The 17,854-nt window shown below is 42.3% G+C and overlaps 1 protein-coding gene across 1 annotated transcript in view; it reads right to left on the minus strand.

Moving 5' to 3' along the window:
- The window catches only part of LOC126095766 (elongation factor-like GTPase 1), a 591,625-nt gene that overhangs the window by 10,815 nt on the left and 562,956 nt on the right, over positions 1 to 17,854 (minus strand). Inside the window, exon 19 of the mRNA XM_049910570.1 lies at positions 476 to 660. Coding sequence (XP_049766527.1) covers positions 476 to 660 — 185 coding nt within the window. The remainder of the gene's footprint in view (positions 1 to 475; positions 661 to 17,854) is intronic.

The following is a 17,854-nucleotide window of genomic DNA, read 5'->3' on the forward strand; positions in this document are numbered from 1 at the left end:
GTAAGGATTCTCAAACAATGAATGATTCACGTAGATGGTTTGTGTATATCATTACATATTATAAATAAGTCGTCCTGCCGTAGATACTTAGTACTACAAGTGCGAAGCTGTGGCGGGTCCCTAGTAATATATATTTTCAGAGATGAAATTTAATGTGATCATATTCGTTAAGACACATGGTCATCGTTAAGAACAAATGCGCGCTACAGATGTGATACTGCTACCCGTGAAACAATCCGATGCCTAAATTAAAAAACATTACAAAATGGATAAGGAGTTTACAACTATGGAGGTGTCCACAATCCGGAATTGAGCCACAGCTGAATTGCTATGAGGAACACGCAATGCCAGCTTGACTAATTTGACAAATTCGATGTAGCCGTAAGGACGGCGTAATATGGAGGACGATGTGAACGGTGTGGCTAAACCCAAAGAGCGTGTGCGCGTGGTAGGGTGTTGCGTCGTGTCGACTGACCTCCCAGTGGCTGAAGACGAGCTGCGGGCTGGCCAGGCCGGATGTCTGCTTGCGGATCTCGGCGGCAAAGTTGAAGCTCTCGACGACGGGCAGCACGGCTTCGATGGTGAAGGAGGCGGAGCCCTCGGTCATGTCACCGTGCAGCACGCGGCCCTGCCGCCGGCCCAGCACCGCGTACATCCTGCCTGTCGACACACAAACACCAGCACGGGTCAGTTCCAGTGCCCTCTCCTCACACCCTACTATTCTGTCATTTTCTTGTTGTGCAGTCAAATCAAACGCTGTTTATTTTTACTTCACAAAGGCCAGATCGATAACTTCGTACACACACACACACACACACACACACACACACACACTACTTCTACAAAAAACAGCAATAAATAACATAAGAATGCAAGAAATCCACAGCATGTGATAGCCTGATATGTATACAAGACATTCTATGTTTTTCAAATATGTAAACACTGTGTTAAAAACTCAAATTTATATGTGTACAAGTATTAAAGAGCATTTTTCCTGTTTTATACAAAGAAATTAAAAAACTCAATGACGATGCTGAAAAATTCACCGAAATATCTCCGAAAAATAAAAAGAAAAATTGTGTTTGGTTCAATGTGGACCCTCTCCAAAATCAAATCTATCTGTAAGCAAACAAGGACAGAAGAGCTTCAACTCCACAATTACAATTACGAACAACTTAAATTGGAGAGAACACACAGAAAATGTTGTGGGGAGGGCTAACCAAAGGCTGCGTTTTATTGGCAGAACACTTAGAAAATGTAACAGACCTACTAAGGAGACTGCCTACACTACGCTTGTCCGTCTTCTTTTAGAATACTGCTGCGCGGTTTGGGATCCTTACCAGATAGGACTGACGGAGTACATCAAAAAAATTCAAAGTGTAGCACGTTTTGTGTTATCGCGAAATATGGGAGAGAGTGTCACAGAAATGATACAGGATTTGGGCTGGAAATCATGGAAAGAAAGTCGTTTTTCTTTGCGACGGAATCTTCTCACGAAATTCCAATCACCAACTTTCTCCTCCGAATGTGAAAATATTTTGTTGACACCGACCTACATAGGGCGGAACGATCACCAGGATACAATAAGAGAAACTCAGAGCTCGTACGGAAAGATATAGGTGTTCATTCTTTCCGCGTGCTATACGAGATTGGAATAATAGAGAATTGTGAAGGTGGTCCGATGAACCCTCTGCCAGGCACTTAAATGTGATTTGCAGAGTATCCATGTAGATGTAAATGAATACTAATATTAACAGCAAACTCTTCACAGATGATGAAGTTATTTATAAAGAAGTACCGTGTGATAAAATCTGTACAAATATTCACTTAATTTTTAAAAGATTTCGAAGGGGTACAAAGATTGTGTTCAGAAATGTAAAATAGTGCTCTTCACAAAAGGGGGAAAAAAGATAGTATCCTATGACTACAGTAACGATGTATCACAAGTGGAATCTGTCGACTCATACTAATAGCCGTGTGTTGCAATTCTAGGGATATGAATTGGGAAGATCACACATGCTCAGTCGTAGGTTCATCAATAGAACACTAGGAAATTCAACCCATCTACAAAAGAGATTCTTACCAAAATACACGTGCTATCCGTCCTAGAACATTGCTTCGACGTGTGGGACACGCACTAAGTAGGACTAACAGAAGAAGACACTGAATGAATACAAACAACATGAATGTATGTAAACAACATGAAGGGTCACATGTTTGTTTGACCTACTGGAGAGGGTCATGAAGATGCTGAATAAACTAAACTGGCTGATGTTTGAAGATAGACGCAAAGTATTCCGAGAAAGCCTAATTACAAAATTTTAAGAACCAAATTTAGGTGCCGAATACATGATTATATTACAAGACCCTAAATATTGCTCCCGTAGCAATCTCTAAGGTAAGATTAAGCTAATTATAGCTGGCACATAGGCCTTTAAACAATCATCGCTGAACAATGATTATTCCCTCACTCCTTGAGTGAATGGAACGGGAAGAAGCACTAATAACTGGTACAATGTCAAGTACCTTCTGCCATGCACTTCACAATGGTTTTCAGAATGTAGATGTAGAGCACCAGAAAATGTTATTTCGTGGGAAATGGCAAGCTATGTAACGATGTAAAGAAGGTCTTACAGAAACTAACGCTGTAATGAATATGTCACTCACCATGAGAGGCATAAAACGTTATAGCCCAAATTTCGTCCCAATAATTATTACTTAAAACACGATTGCGTTTTATTCAGACCTACTAACGATAGTGTCGCATGTAAAAACAAAACCGTATTGTTGCAGATCAAATTCACGGAATGCCGTAATGTGAAATAGGAAACGCGTCTGGAACATTAATAAATATACATTGCAGCAGGAAAATGCGTTTCAATTTATAAAACGAAAAAAAAATATATGAAGTGTGCGACAAGCAAGTCTTTCAACTTAGATTTGTAAATGAGATTTATCACATTTTTTTTCGTTTCTCCTCCAGGTTATTGAGAACAGAATCTTCAAAATAGTCCATGGTTTCGTGCACAAGGGTGAACTGTTACCCAAAAAGAGGATCTTTTTTTTCTCTACTGTTTATAGAGAGAACCTCTGGAAAACCTGTTGTACTACTTCTGTATTCTGTGACGAAACCGAATTTCAGGCTGTAATTTCTGTGACATTTTCCGGAAGGAGCTACTTTATCTGAGTGTTCGGAGCGAAGAGGAAGAGATGACGCTATTGGCCACCTAGATGCCTGTGGTCACGGGAAGAGGGGCCTGTAGACAGCAGCCTTTGTGCGCAGCGGAAATGCCCGCCAGCCCCACAAAGGCTTAGAAATTTCCAGTGAAGCGGAAACAAGTTTGGCACGCCTAGAAACAAGTCTCACGTCTGAGCAACGAGAAGACGACATTTCTTATACTTCGTGTTTAGTATTTAATTTCAGTATAGCCGACGTCCCACAACATAAAGCATTAGGAAGAAAGTTGCCCGATAAGTGGAAGATGTGGGCCAAATTAACTTTTGACGCAAGTAAACAATAAAAACATTAAACTATGGTGGGGGCAATGTAACTCTCTGATTTGTCTTTCGTCAGCTGGACTCAGAATGATGCGAAGTTTTCACTGTTTGGACACTCTTGTCGCGTCTGACTGCTGTAGGGGGAAAAAAAAATTTAACTGCAACTCTTAAACTAATGTTCAACCAAATCAATAAGGTTGTACTAAATCTTCTGCATGTAATTTCATCTTAACATTAACTTACATCTAAGCGCAAATTTCTTAGTTCATTACTATAATTATTTTTGAGTCAGGCTTTCAAATACAGTTTCGTTGATCCTTGCGAATATTATTTCTCGCTTGTACTCAGTAACTTGGTTAGCTTCATGTCCTATACATCTCTTGAACCATTTTTTACACCAAAATGATGTGGAAGGATTCAATTTACAGGATATGTATACACGATTACTTTTAACATTAATGAAAATATTCGCCGCACGGGATTAGCCGAGCGGTCTATGGCGCTGCAGTCATGGACTGTGCGGCTGATCCCGGCGGAGGTTCGAGTCCTCCCTCGGGCATGGATGTGTGTGTTTGTCCTTAGGATAATTTAGGTTAAGTAGTGTGTAAGCTTAGGGACTGATGACCTTAGCAGTTAAGTCCCATAAGATTTCACACACATTTGAACATTTTTTGAAAATATTTTTCATCTCTGCTCGTGCAACAACATTTAAAAATGTTTTTGTACAGCTACCAGATTTTTAATTAATTTGTCTCTGGAATAGAACGAATTGTCCAGAAAAACTGGTTTTAGTTTAGATTTAAAATTTGTTTTGCTACCGATAAAACATTTTATGTTACTTGGCAAATGAGGAAAAATTTATGTTGGTGCATATTAACTCCTTCCTAAGCCACTGGCAGTTATAATATTGGGTAATAAAAGTCATTTTTTCTTGTAGCGTTGTAGGTATGGATATCACTGGTCTCCTCAAAATGTCGTGGATTATTTATGATAAATTTCATTGGCGAATACATACGTGGAGTCCCAGGACAAATGGTCCATATTCATATATATGACAGGAACGATCATTCGAAGCAAAACAGTGAAGTAAACAAGGGTCTAAAATGCTTTACCTTTAAAGGTGTGAGCATTTCTCATCTTCGATACTGTGGAACAAATCTCTTCTATTGCAAGCTGTTTGGTTTCCACGTTTTGAGAAGAATTAGTAAGGACCAGAACAAGAAAAAAAAGTACAAAAAACGTAAGCTCTAAAATGTATACGTTACGAGCTATGATCATTTGTTCATCTCCTCTATACAACTAGTGTTTATAGCACGCATTTTAGAGGCCACGTTTGCTACACAATTTTTTTTTTTTTTTTGTTTTCATCCATACTCTCTCTTCCCAAAACATGAAAAGCAAAGAGCTTGTTGTAGAAGAGATTTATTTGACAGTATCGAAGATGTAGAAGTGCTCATAGCTGCATTATGCAGCCCACAGTTAGCAGATGTTTTTGCTTCGAATGATATTCCTGTCATATCCCCAAGTATTGAGCATCTCTCCTGATACACCCAGTCTGTTGTGAGGGCAGGGTTAGAATGACTGACTCCTACAAGATGACTGCAGTTCAATACTATATATTATTCTTACTGATCTCTTTTGTGCTGTCAATGCTGCCAATATTTTCTTTCTAAGTAATAAGTTACCCCAAAAAATTCTTTCATAAGACATTATTTAGTGAAAATATTCAAAGTACGTTAGCTGTATTCTTCTGTTTGCAAGAATAGCAATTATACGAAGTGCAAAAGTAACTTAACAGTTTGAGCAGTTCAGTAATATGTCTCTTCCAGATTAAGTTTTCAAAAATTTGGAGCATTCTACCCCGTTTACTTACTCCTTTTCAAGCGGTACATCAATTGTCTATCTGCTGTACAGATGGGAACAAAAAAGCGTTTTCGCAAAATTTTGGGTGAGTCTATTTTTAAAGAACCACCTAATAAAACTTTGAAAAATATGATTAACAATTTCTGTTGTTGCTTTCTCTCTAATGGGATTTATTATAATATTAGTATCGTCTGCAAAAAGTATCACTTCTGCTTCATGAATTTCAAGTGAAAGGCCATTCACATATATAGGGAATACGAGTGGACCCACAACTGAACTCTGTAGGACTCCGTGATTTCTTCCCAGTCATTGAAGTTTCCTCTCAGTCCAATATTATTTTATTTATTCTGTATAATTTCTTGCATCCTGGTTGTGAAATATGATTCGAACCAACTGTTTGTAAGGCTATCATTTCGATAAAACTTAACTTTTTCTCTAATAGAGTAACATGTGTAAAACCTGCTAATATAAGCACGCTAAATCGTTCTTAGTGCCGAAATGGTACAAAATTATCGACGTGATGAAATTCCATCATAAGTCAATAACTGTTCGTCGAAATCGGTGGTGGCCCATTGATTAATGAAAATGTGTGGTTAGTAGCTCCCAGCTTCAGGCGGTGTTGGCTTCGGTCACACAGCTTGAGGCTGTTGCCAATGGGCATCACTGTGGTGGTCCGGATGGGGGTTTGTCGGGGACGGCCAGCTCGTCCCACGCATCCCCCGATCGGACTACGACTGTGGCTGCCCGGGATACTGCCCACATTGAGGTTGACCCCTCACCTGTGGTAGAGTGGGAGGTCGTCTCGAGGTGTGGCAGGGGGCGACAGAAATTCCGGACTCGTGGAGATAACATCTTGGACATACTGATAACAAACAGACCCGAACTTTTCGACTCTGTAAGTGCAGAACAGGGAATCAGTTATCATACGGCCGTTGCAGCATCCCTGAATATGGAAGTTAATAGGAATGTAAAAAAAGGGAGAACGGTTTATCTGTTTAGCAAGGGTAATAGAAGGCAGATTTCAGACTACCTAACAGATCAAAACGAAAATTTCCGTTCCGACACTGACAATGTTGAGTGTTTATGGAAAAAGTTCAAGGCAATCGTAAAATGCGTTTTAGACAGGTACGTGCCGAGTAAAACTATGAGGGACGGGAAAAACCCACCGTGGTTCAACAACAAAGTTAGGAAACTACTGCAAAAGCAAAGAGAGCTTCACTACAAGTTTAAACGCAGCCAAAACCTCTCAGACAAACAGAAGCTAAACGATGTCAAAGTCAGCGTAAGGAGGGCTATGCGTGAAGCGTTCAGTGAATTCGAAAGTAAAATTCTATGTACCGACTTGACAGAAAAAAAGTTCTGGTCTTACGTTAAATCAGTAAGTGGCTCGAAACAGCATATCCAGACACTCCGGGATGATGATGGCATTGAAACAGAGGATGACACGCGTAAAGCTGAAATACTAAACACCTTTTTCCAAAGCTGTTTCACAAAGGAAGACCGCACTGCAGTTCCTTCTCTAAATCCTCGCACAAACGAAAAAATGGCTGACATCGAAATAAGTGTCCAAGCAATAGAAAAGCAACTGGAATCACTCAACAGAGGAAAGTCCACTAGACCTGACGGGATACTAATTCGACTCTAAACAGAGTACGCGAAAGAACTTGCCCCCCTTCTAACAGCCGTGTACCGCAAGTCTCTAGAGGAACGAAAGGTTCCAAATGATTGGAAAAGAGCACAGCTAGTCCCAGTCTTCAAGAAGGGTCGTCGAGCAGATGCGCAAAACTATAGACCTATATCTCTGACGTCGATCTGTTGTAGAATTTTAGAACATGTTTTTTGCTCGCGTATCATGTCGTTTTTGGAAACCCAGAATCTACTCTGTAGGAATCAACATGGATTCCGGAAACAGTGATCGTGTGAGAGCCAACTCTCTTTATTTGTTCATGAGACCCAGAAAATATTAGATACAGGCTCCCAGGTAGATGCTATTTTCCTTGACTTCCGGAAGGCGTTCGATACAGTTCCGCACTATCGCCTGATAAACAAAGTAAGAGCCTACGGAATATCAGACCAGCTGTGTGGCTGGATTGAAGAGTTTTTAGCAAACAGAACACAGCATGTTGTTCTCAATGGAGAGACGTCTACAGACGTTAAAGTAACCTCTGGCGTGCCACAGGGGAGTGTTATGGGACCACTGCTTTTCACAATATATATGAATGACCTGGTAGATAGTGTCGGAAGTGCCATGCGGCTTTTCGCGGATGATGCTGTAGTATACAGAGAAGTTGCAGCATTAGAAAATTGTAGCGAAATGCAGGAAGATCTGCAGCGGATAGGCAGTTGGTGCAGGGAATGGCAACTGAGCCTTAACATAGGCAAATGTAATGTATTGCGAATACATAGAAAGAAGGATCCTTTATTGAATGATTATATGATAGCGGAACAAACACTGGTAGTAGTTACTTCTGTAAAATATCTGAGAGTATGCGTACGGAACGATTTGAAGTGGAATGATCATATAAAATTAATTGTTGGTAAGGCGGGTACCAGGTTGAGATTCATTGGGAGAGTCCTTAGAAAATGTAGTCCATCAACAAAGGAGGTGGCTTACAAAACACTCGTTTGACCTATACTTGAGTATTGCTCATCAGTGTGGGATCCGTGCCAGATCGGGTTGACGGAGGAGATAGAGAAGATCCAAAGAAGAGTGGCGCGTTTCGTCACAGGGTCATTTGGTAACCGTGATAGCGTTCCAGAGATGTTTAACAAACTCAAGTGGCAGACTCTGCAAGAGAGGCGCTCTGCATCGCGGTGTAGCTTGCTGTCCAGGTTTCGAGAGGGTGCGTTTCTGGATGAGGTATCGAATATATTGCTTCCCCCTGCTTATACCTCCCGAGGAGATCACGACTGTAAAATTTTAGAGATTCGAGCGGGCACGGAGGCTTTCCGACAGTCGTTCTTCCCGCGAACCATACGCGACTGGAACAGAAAAGGGAGGTAATGACAGTGGCACGGAAAGTACCCTCCGCCACACACCGTTGGGTAGCTTGCGGAGTATAAATGTAGATGTAGATGAACTTACCTTGCTGCTGTATTGTCATTTGCACTTACGGAAGTTCAGTTATTAGCAGTCGTTATGAGCAGACACATACCTTTTCTTCCACACTGTCAAGGACATTAGACTAAGAGGGCGAACTGAAAACAGTTCTCAAAGTACTGCGTGTCCAGCCGCAAGGTAAAATGCATTGTTTCTCGTGTAAATTTCAGACCGATGGACGAACATGGCTGGCATCAACTGACAAGAGTCGTAATTGTTTAGCGAGCTGTTTACGAAGTCCGCTTTGCTAGTGTCACTGCAGCCATCCCCGGTTGGTCGCTTCCCTCCGTCCCTGTTAGCAAGCACGGATGGCTCTGCTGCCGTCTCGGAGCTCAACTGTTGCTGCTCGATTAGTTTCAATAGCGTCTCGTTAGGCTCAATGGGTGACACGACGTGAATTCGCTGGTGGCAAACCTGTAGCGCTCGCGTTCCATTTCGCTCAGTGTGAGAGTCAAGCCGTCCCGCTGTGATCCTCTCTTGGAATGGAAAAAGGGAGGTTTCATTTTAACATCCAGTCAACGTCGAAGTGACTGAAGATAGAGCAAAGCACTGTTTGAACAAGGCTGGGAAAAAAAGCCAAATATGTCCTTTCAGAAGGGAGGATACAGACCAGGGCTATCCAACCCGCGGTCCGCATGCAGTCTAAAGTGAGAATCTGTCACACGACCGGTAAATAAATAAATAAATAAATAAATAAATAGAATAAAAAAAGGGAGAGAGAGAGAGAGAGAAAGAGAACTCACGACCTTGTCTTTTACCTTAAGGCTACTTCAGTTGCAACTGGAAACTAGAGATATAGAGACATATAATGAAATTAATTTATGGAAATACAGGAACATTCTGCTACTTCTGTACAATTGTGATAAAGAACCTTTTTCACCGAAGTTCGGCTCATTACAAGTCGACAGAAATTAGAAATCGTCATACAGATTGCAATTACTGCCTATGTTTGCTGTCCAACAGCGCCATAATTCTGTTGTAACAAATTTAATTTGAATATTTCATCCACTGCAACACACAAAAAACACATTTCAACATGAACGTCTCTGTAATGGGCTTTCACGTACGTTTGTGAACAGGTATTTTCAAGAGTAAAACAATAAGGCATAAAAACAGAAAACACTGAAAACACCCTGAGAATTGCAACCACTCCGATCGGGTCTGATACTAATACACGAGTTTCCCAAATTCAAAGCCAGATGTCACATTAATTCTATAATTTGTAATAATTCATATATGCAATTATTAATGAAATCTCATAAAGAATGTGTCAAATTAATTCTGTCTTGCCTTTCTGTAATAAAGACTCCGATCGTTCTTCCTTATTTTCTCACTCTTGTTTTTATTTTTTTCTTCAACAGTTATTGTTAGTGTTGAGTATATAATGTGCGGCCCAAAAATACTCGTCTTCTTCCAATGTGGCCCAGATAATCTAAAAGGCTGAACACCCTTGATATAGACATTCACTTTACGTGTTTGAGGGAGACCAAAGAGATATTGGATGAGGATGCCCGGAAAGTGATCTGAAGCCCAATCATCCTGGTACCTCTAATGGCCAATAAGTCTTCGATAAAACCAAATTCAGTGCTCAAATCACACACTAAACAAAACGTAAAGAACTTGAAGATGTATTTGAAATAAGCACTGCGAGATTATACAACAAGGCACTCAGTTGACACCTGGCAATGGCCGATAATCACTGAGCGATAGCTAGTAAGAGTTTATATACGTCCTGCCTGAGATGATTTTATTGGTTCAAATTACCGCCAGACCATGAACAAAGCCAATAGAGCGAAGGGACAACCAGTCGGTGAAGCAATCAACGAATTCAAAAGTAAAATTCTATTTGTCGATCTGACAGGAAATCCTAAGAACGTTCGGTCTCAACTTTAAATCAGTAAACGGATTAAAGCCATCTGTCCAGACACTCTACGACCATAAGACATCGAAACGGAGAATGATGCAGAGAAGGCAGAAATAATAAATTTCCTTTCGCTGAGGAATACTATACTGCTGTTCCACCTGTAAATCGTCCCACAAACGTCAAAACAACAGATCTCGAATTAAGTTATCTGGCAGGGCTTCAGTACGGTGTAACACTGAATATACGAAAGAAATTGTGCATCTTGAAGAGGCAGTACGACTATACCGTAGATCGGTGGAGAAGGGAAGCGTTTCTGGTGGTTGGAAAAAAAGCGCTGGTCATCCCAGTTTTCAAGAAAAGCTGTTCAATAGACGCACTACACTACAGCCCTCTATCGCTGACGTGAGTATGTCGTACAACTTTGGAATATGTTTTATTACGTCTCTGAGAACAGAATCAACATAGATCTAGCAAACAAAGACCTTGTGAAACCCAGCTCGCTCTGTTCAACCACGAGACACACAAATCACTGCACACTGGCGCCCAGGTTGAATACGTGTTCTTTGGCTCCACAATACAGTTCCACACTGCTGCCTAATGAACAAAATACGAGCGAACGGAATATCAGAGAAGCCGTGTAATTGAATTGGAGCGTACCTAGCAAGCAGAACATAGCATGTCATTTTTAACTAAGTGAAATTTTCAGACTTTAAAGTAATTTCGGGCTTACTCCAAGGATAGTGATATGCACACATACAGATGACGGTAGTAGTAGTATCGCGTACACACGGTACAAAAGAGCAGTGAATTTGCAGAGCTGTCATTTGTACTCACGTGAGTCATGTAAAAAGATGTTCGGCGTGATTATGGCTATACGACGGTAATTAACACATTCTGATCGGGGAATAGCAGTTGGAGCTTGCCGTACGGGACATTCCGTTTTGGAAATCGTTAGGGAATTCAATATTCCGAGATCCACAGCATCAAGAGTGTGTCCAGAATACCAAATTTCAAACATTACATCTGACCACGGACAACAAAGAGGCCGACGGTCTTCACTTAAGAAACGATATCAGTGGCTTTTATGTAGAGTTTTAAGTGCTAACAGAGACGCAACACTGCGTGGACTAACCACAGAAATCAGTGTGGGACGTGCGACGAATGTATCCGCTGGGACAGTATGGCGAAAGGCGGCGTTAATGGGCTACGGAAGCGAGTGCCTTTGTTAACAGCACTACATCGGCTGCAGCGTCTCTCCTGAGCTCGTGACAATATCGGTTGGACCACAGACGACTAGAAAACCGTACCGTGGTTAGATTAGTCTCGAATTCAGCTGGTACGAGCGGATGGTAGGGTTCGAATGTGGAACACACTCCACGCAGCCATGGACCCAAGTTTTCAACGAGACACTGTAAGCTCGTGGTGGCTCCATCATGTTGTGGACTGTGTTTATATGGCATGGACTGGGTCCTCTGGTCAAACTGAACCGATCATTGACTGAAAATGGTTATTTTTGGCTACTTGAAGACCATTTGCAGCCATTCATGGACTTCATGTTCCCTAACAACGATGGAACTTTTATGGATGTCAATATGCCATGTCATCGGGTCCCAGTTGTTCGCGACTGGTTTGAAGAGCATTCTGGAAAATTCGAGCGAAAGATTTGACCACCCACATCGCCCGACATGAATCCCATCGAACATTTATGGGACTTAATCGAGAGGTCAGTTCGTGCACAGAATCCTGCACCGGCAGCACTTTCGCAATTATGGACGGCTATAGAGTCAGTGTGGCTCAATATTTCTGCAGGGGACCAACGACTTGTTGAGTTCATGCCATGTCGAGAAGCTGCACAATGCCGGGAAGAAGAAGGACCTACACGATGTTAGGAGGTATCTCGTGAATTTTGTCATCTCAGTGTAAATGATCTATTGAATAACATTGGAAATTCCGTGTGTCTCGTCGAAGATGATGCTGCTGTACACAGAGAGGTCGCAACGCTAGAAAATTGTAGCGAAATTTAGGAAGACCTAAACACGACTAACAACAAGTGCAGAGATTGGTAGTTATTTTCCACATAAATAAGCAGTATGTATCTTTATAATTACACGATTGCAAAACAATCACTGGAACCAGTTACATACATAAAATATACGGAGTGACTTAAAGTGGAACGATCACATAGAACTAATCGCAGATGGAAGGCTAATGCCAAACTGAGACTCATTGGAAGAATCCTCAAGTAGTGTAGTCCACTCACAAATGAGGTAACTGACAAAATCCTCCTTCCACAAATATTTGAATGTTGCTCGTCAATTTAGGTTCCGTACCAGATGGGACTGAAAGAGGAAACACAGAAGATCCAAAGAAGAGCAGCATGTTTCGTTACAGGTTCAGACGCTCAGCCAACTCCAGTGGTATACGCTACAAGAGAGGCGTTCTGCGCAGCGGTGTAGTTTAGTGTTACATTTATGAGAGTGTACGTTTGTAAGAGTGAACCCCAATATACTTCTTCCCCCGACGTATATCTCGCGGAAAAATTATGCAAGTAAAATTAGAGAGATTCGATCTGACAGTTCGTTCTTCATGCAAACCACTCGTGACTGGAACACGAAATTCATTCTGCCTGCAGACCATTCGTGACTGGAACAGGAAATGGGGAGATGAAACGGTACACAAATTACCCTTCACTATACATCATGAGGTGGCTTTCGGAGTACAGACGTAGAGGTGTAGAGGTAGATATATCATTCTCACAAGCTACTAGCGTCTGTGAATTTTAGGGAGGCCTGTTAAGATAATGTTTCGGAGAAACAACTATCAGGTTCTGATTTTAATTGGGGCAGGGATTTACTTTCTATCTGTATCTGCCGCAGCAGATGGCCGTACCATGGGAATGTGATCTCGGCTGTTAGCACTGTAAGAGCTGGTGTCGACAAGAGTCACCTTGGGCCGTGGCTACGTGGCTTGACCTTGCCTGTCAATCTGGAGCTCATGGACTAGTTTCTCCTCGTCCGCTGAAAGTGAGTCGAGGGGAGACGAACGATGCACACTAAACGTTTTGGTGCTCCTCGCTCTCTTAAAACTTAGAGATGTTTTCCATAATAGCAAGTACTTTACCAGAAACATTATTTTTGAAAAAATATTGCAAGAATCCCAGAGAAATGTATTGGCGGGGAAAGAAGATGATCAATGAAGAAGCTTGCATTTGACTCAAAAGTCAATCATTCTGCAAGTCAGGAATGGGGAAGATCAAAGGCCTCACTGTTTAAAAAATTTAAAGAACTTCTTGGAGATCGTGTAAGATGAACGTCGGTCGGCTGCCACTCTTTTAGGCGAGTCGTGGGCCCTCTGGAGCACACTTAATGTATAAAACTGTTTTACGGTTCTGAAAGTTATAGTTAGTATCCACAGTGGTAGGTTAAGTTATTCTGCCACTAAAAGGAAAGCTTACATGAGTTTGCAAATGTGACCTCGTGTACGGGCGGCGCAAACTATTAGTTCTTCCAAGTTTTGTAGAGTTATGGCTTAGTGACTGCAAATCAAATGTTCAAATGTGTGTGAAATCCTATGGGACTTAACTGCTAAGGTCATCAGTCCCTAAGCTTACACACTACTGAACCTAAATTATCCTATGGACAAACACACACACCCATGCCCGAGGGAGGACTCGAACCTCCGCCGGGACCAGCCGCACAGTCCATGACTGCAGCGCCATAGGCCGCACGGGTAATCCTGCGCGGCACTTAGTGACTACGCAAGTGGTTTTATTACACTGTGGAACTACTACATACCGCGTGTTTGTTGAGATAGATATATAGTGGATTACTTAAAGGTAATAAACTAAATTTGCTTCTGTAGAAACTTGATGTGTTTGAGTTTGGTGTGGTATTACATGCAAATATTATTATTTTTTTTTTTTTTGTTGGCCTGTTATGTCGTGGGTATAAACGTGATCGTAAACGTTGGAATTTGAGTGGGATCTCTTTCCTAAAGATATTTTTCTCTTCCATATACTGATGAACAGTCACCAAAGCTGTGCAGCTGAAACTGTAGGAATTGAACTTGTCGCCATATCGGAATAATTCCGAACTAAATCAGGACGTCACTGCCACACGTAGGCCACTACAGTCATGCACGGCAATTCTGTCGTATGGTGGCTAGCCTCTGCAGTGGCAGAGCGCGGCAACACATGGTCGACGGAAGGCAGCAGTGGCGTTGCGGCGGCTCGCTCTAACCCTGTTAGAGTACTTGTTTAACACTGTGGGCCATGGAAAAGCCAGCGAGCTGCTGTACGGCGGACTACGTAGCGTGTTAGGAGAAGGAATTAGAGGATTACAAATAGCGCCGACTCCGCCCGAGTCGGACACAAATTGCATGTGGGGAACAAAAGACGTGAGCGACAAAATTTATTCGATACTCCGTGTCACTAACTACTTACTCCACAGAGACTAAGAAACTGGAGGAATACGACAGCTACTAACTAGGCGTCTACAACGCATCTATATCAGGAAAGGAAAGGAAGCTCTTGCGGAGAGACAGGCTTCCACAGCACGTCGTAATACACTGCACACTTCTCACTTAGGCCAGTCGACTAAGGTACATACATATACGAGGACTTGAACAACGTGATCAGAGACGAAACAGCATGTAAAGAAATCAACATCATGGTAGACTCGATCCCAAAAGCCCTGCATCTGCAATAAGGAAACGAATGACAAAATGGACGTGAAAAGAGGCCCAAGAAACAGCAAACAGTCAACATGATAGACACTTCAGAAGAAGATGGCGAATATCGCCCAAGAAACAACACAGACTATAATGATAACGACTTCTCTGACCCAGTCACTCAGGATATGAGCCGTGACAGGTTACTGTAGCTAGAGTCACGTGAAACGTGTATAGTAGAAGTAGGCTCATAGCACAGTAACAACGAGCGGTGGGCTATCGTGGCTCATCTCTAATCTTTTCTATCATCTTTAAACTTCCTTCACTTTCAACCATTTACTAACAATCTTATCTAACATCCTCCGTTTCCGTTACTTAACTCTTTACTATTACTTCGATTTTTATTGCTGAATCAACATTTGCTTGGAATGATGGAACAATTTATGTTATCGTATGTAACTCTGTAAACAGTTTTAAAATACTAGGTAATAAGCTCTCTAAATATGCAAGTAATGAATTATAAAAATGTCGGTACGAATGCGAAGAAAAGAAGAATGGCAAGTAACGGTACATTTCAGTTACTTTGAATCCGCTGCGGGCAAAACTGGAGGAGTACCTAAATTACCGACTTGGCCCGAGTCTGACAGGAACTGCGTGCGGGACAAAAAACATACAAGTAAGCTCGAACCGAAACGGTACTTTTTTGAGTTGTGGTCTACGACAATAGCTGCCAGTGCTAACGTCGGAGAAACTGAGGCGAAATCACATGCGCTAGCTGACACAGTGGACGTACAGTCTAAACGCAGATGCGAATCCTGCGGGTCCCACAGGGTACAATTCCCTTCCTAGAAACGAGAGTGTCGGCCGCCCGGCCGGCGCCGCTGAAGGCAGCGGTTACCTTACCCGTTGGACCTCTCATGGTCACCTTTATGCTTACAGTGACCCACTCGTATCATACCAGCTGTAAGCACATGATTCAACTCGCCCTCGAGCGAATTCATAGCTCAGCGTTTCTCCTACGCCTGGAATGCTGAGTGAAAGCTTTTGACCAGAGCCGAGCCCACTCCCTGCTAGATAGAAGTAGGAATACTTAGTTCCTCCCTACCAAATTTCGTTGTTATCGTTCAGACCAAAAGAGGTAACAACCCTCCCTTGCGACCACAGACTAAGGCAGACACTTCGCATGGTTCCGCGATGCTCTGGGATGTTTGTCACGTGGAAGTGGCCGACTACCACCTCTGCAGAAGGTGAAGACGAATGATCCTAGCCTATAAAAGCCCTATTTTTTTATTGAACATGGAGTATCTGGGCGTCAGTCTCACGGATGCCGAACCTGTGACGATGTAGAAATTTTCATTTTCGCCCGGTCGTCTACACTTTCTATGTACTTCTTGTATGGTTACTCATAGGTAAAAAGTACACATCTGCTAAAATTCATTGTTGGTTCCGCAGAATTTCCTTTCTCTGAGACCTTATAGGAGACAGGTGTTGACCGTCTAAGGCGCGGTTCACACTGATACGATACTTTATGCGAAACGACACATTCCAATATGAAATGTATTCGCAGCTGCAAATATGGAAAACCATCAGCTATATAATGCAATGGCGACAATGAAAATTGGTGCCGGGCCGGAACTCGAACCCGGATTTTCCGCTTATCTAGAGCGGTCGCCTTACCATTAGCTACTTGAGCACGTGTCAAGAAAAGAAGCAAACTTTACATGAAATTTATTCGCAATTCCGAATATGGACCAAAATCAGCTGTATAATGGAATGACGACACTGAAAATTTGTGGTGGACCAGGACTCGAACCCGGATTTCCCGCTTGTCGAGAGCTGTCGCCTAACCATTTGGCTATCCATGCACGACTCATGACCAGATCCAAACTTCCACATGCCATCAACTATATGTCTACAACCTGTACTCGTATATCCATTATGGATATTCCCCTACAGGTGACACATTTAAATTACTTGCATGGTGTCGACGGATAAGTACGACATTGTAGTGTCTGTGTTGTTCACAAGTACGATGCAGTATTCCTTCGGTTACGCACGCACTACATCGTACCTCTGGACAACACAGACACTACAGTACTGAAATAAAGGTCGCGCAACGCGACGGTTATCGGTACGACACTTGTGTTCCCACCGAGACGATACGATAAATGACGCAACTAGCCTTACGACAAGCAACAACACAGCACAAATCACGTTTGCACTTCATTTTCAATTACAATCGTGAGCTCGTTTGAAGAAGACGTTAGTGTGGCTTAGCACTGCAAAAACTCAAAAAGCTGAAATAGACAAGGACTTACTGAGTGCACCCGCACAATGCTACAAATATCAAACACAGTTCGTCTGTGGTTCTTCGAAAGGTCTCTCAACACGAAAACAAATTCCACGAATTCTACAGAATGAGTTCAGGCAGCTGCCACTTTTTGTAGCAACCAGTATCAGTTACTCTGACAAAGCAGGACATAAATTTTCGTCTTGCTGTATTTCCTGCTGAGAAGCAACTCATTACAATAAGGTACGTTGGTGACAATGTGTGAATGACGTTAAAAATGCTAATCCCGTGTGACGGACAACCCAAATCATCGCGTAACTCTCAGAAGTATTCTCCTCGTTTTAGTGTGCGGTTGCGAAGGAGGGGCCGGCCGAAGTGGCCGAGCGGTTCTAGGCGCTACAGTCTGGAAACGCGCGACCGCTACGGTCGCAGGTTCGAATCCTGCCTCGGGCATGGATGTGTGTGATGTCCTTAGGTCAGTTAGGTTTAAGTAGTTCTAAGTTCTAGGGGACTGATGACCTCAGCAGTAAAAGTCCCATAGTGCTCGGAGCCATTTGAATTTTTTTGCGAA

This window comes from Schistocerca cancellata, chromosome 8 (assembly GCF_023864275.1).
Source record: "Schistocerca cancellata isolate TAMUIC-IGC-003103 chromosome 8, iqSchCanc2.1, whole genome shotgun sequence".
In the NCBI taxonomy this organism is placed as follows: domain Eukaryota; kingdom Metazoa; phylum Arthropoda; class Insecta; order Orthoptera; family Acrididae; genus Schistocerca; species Schistocerca cancellata.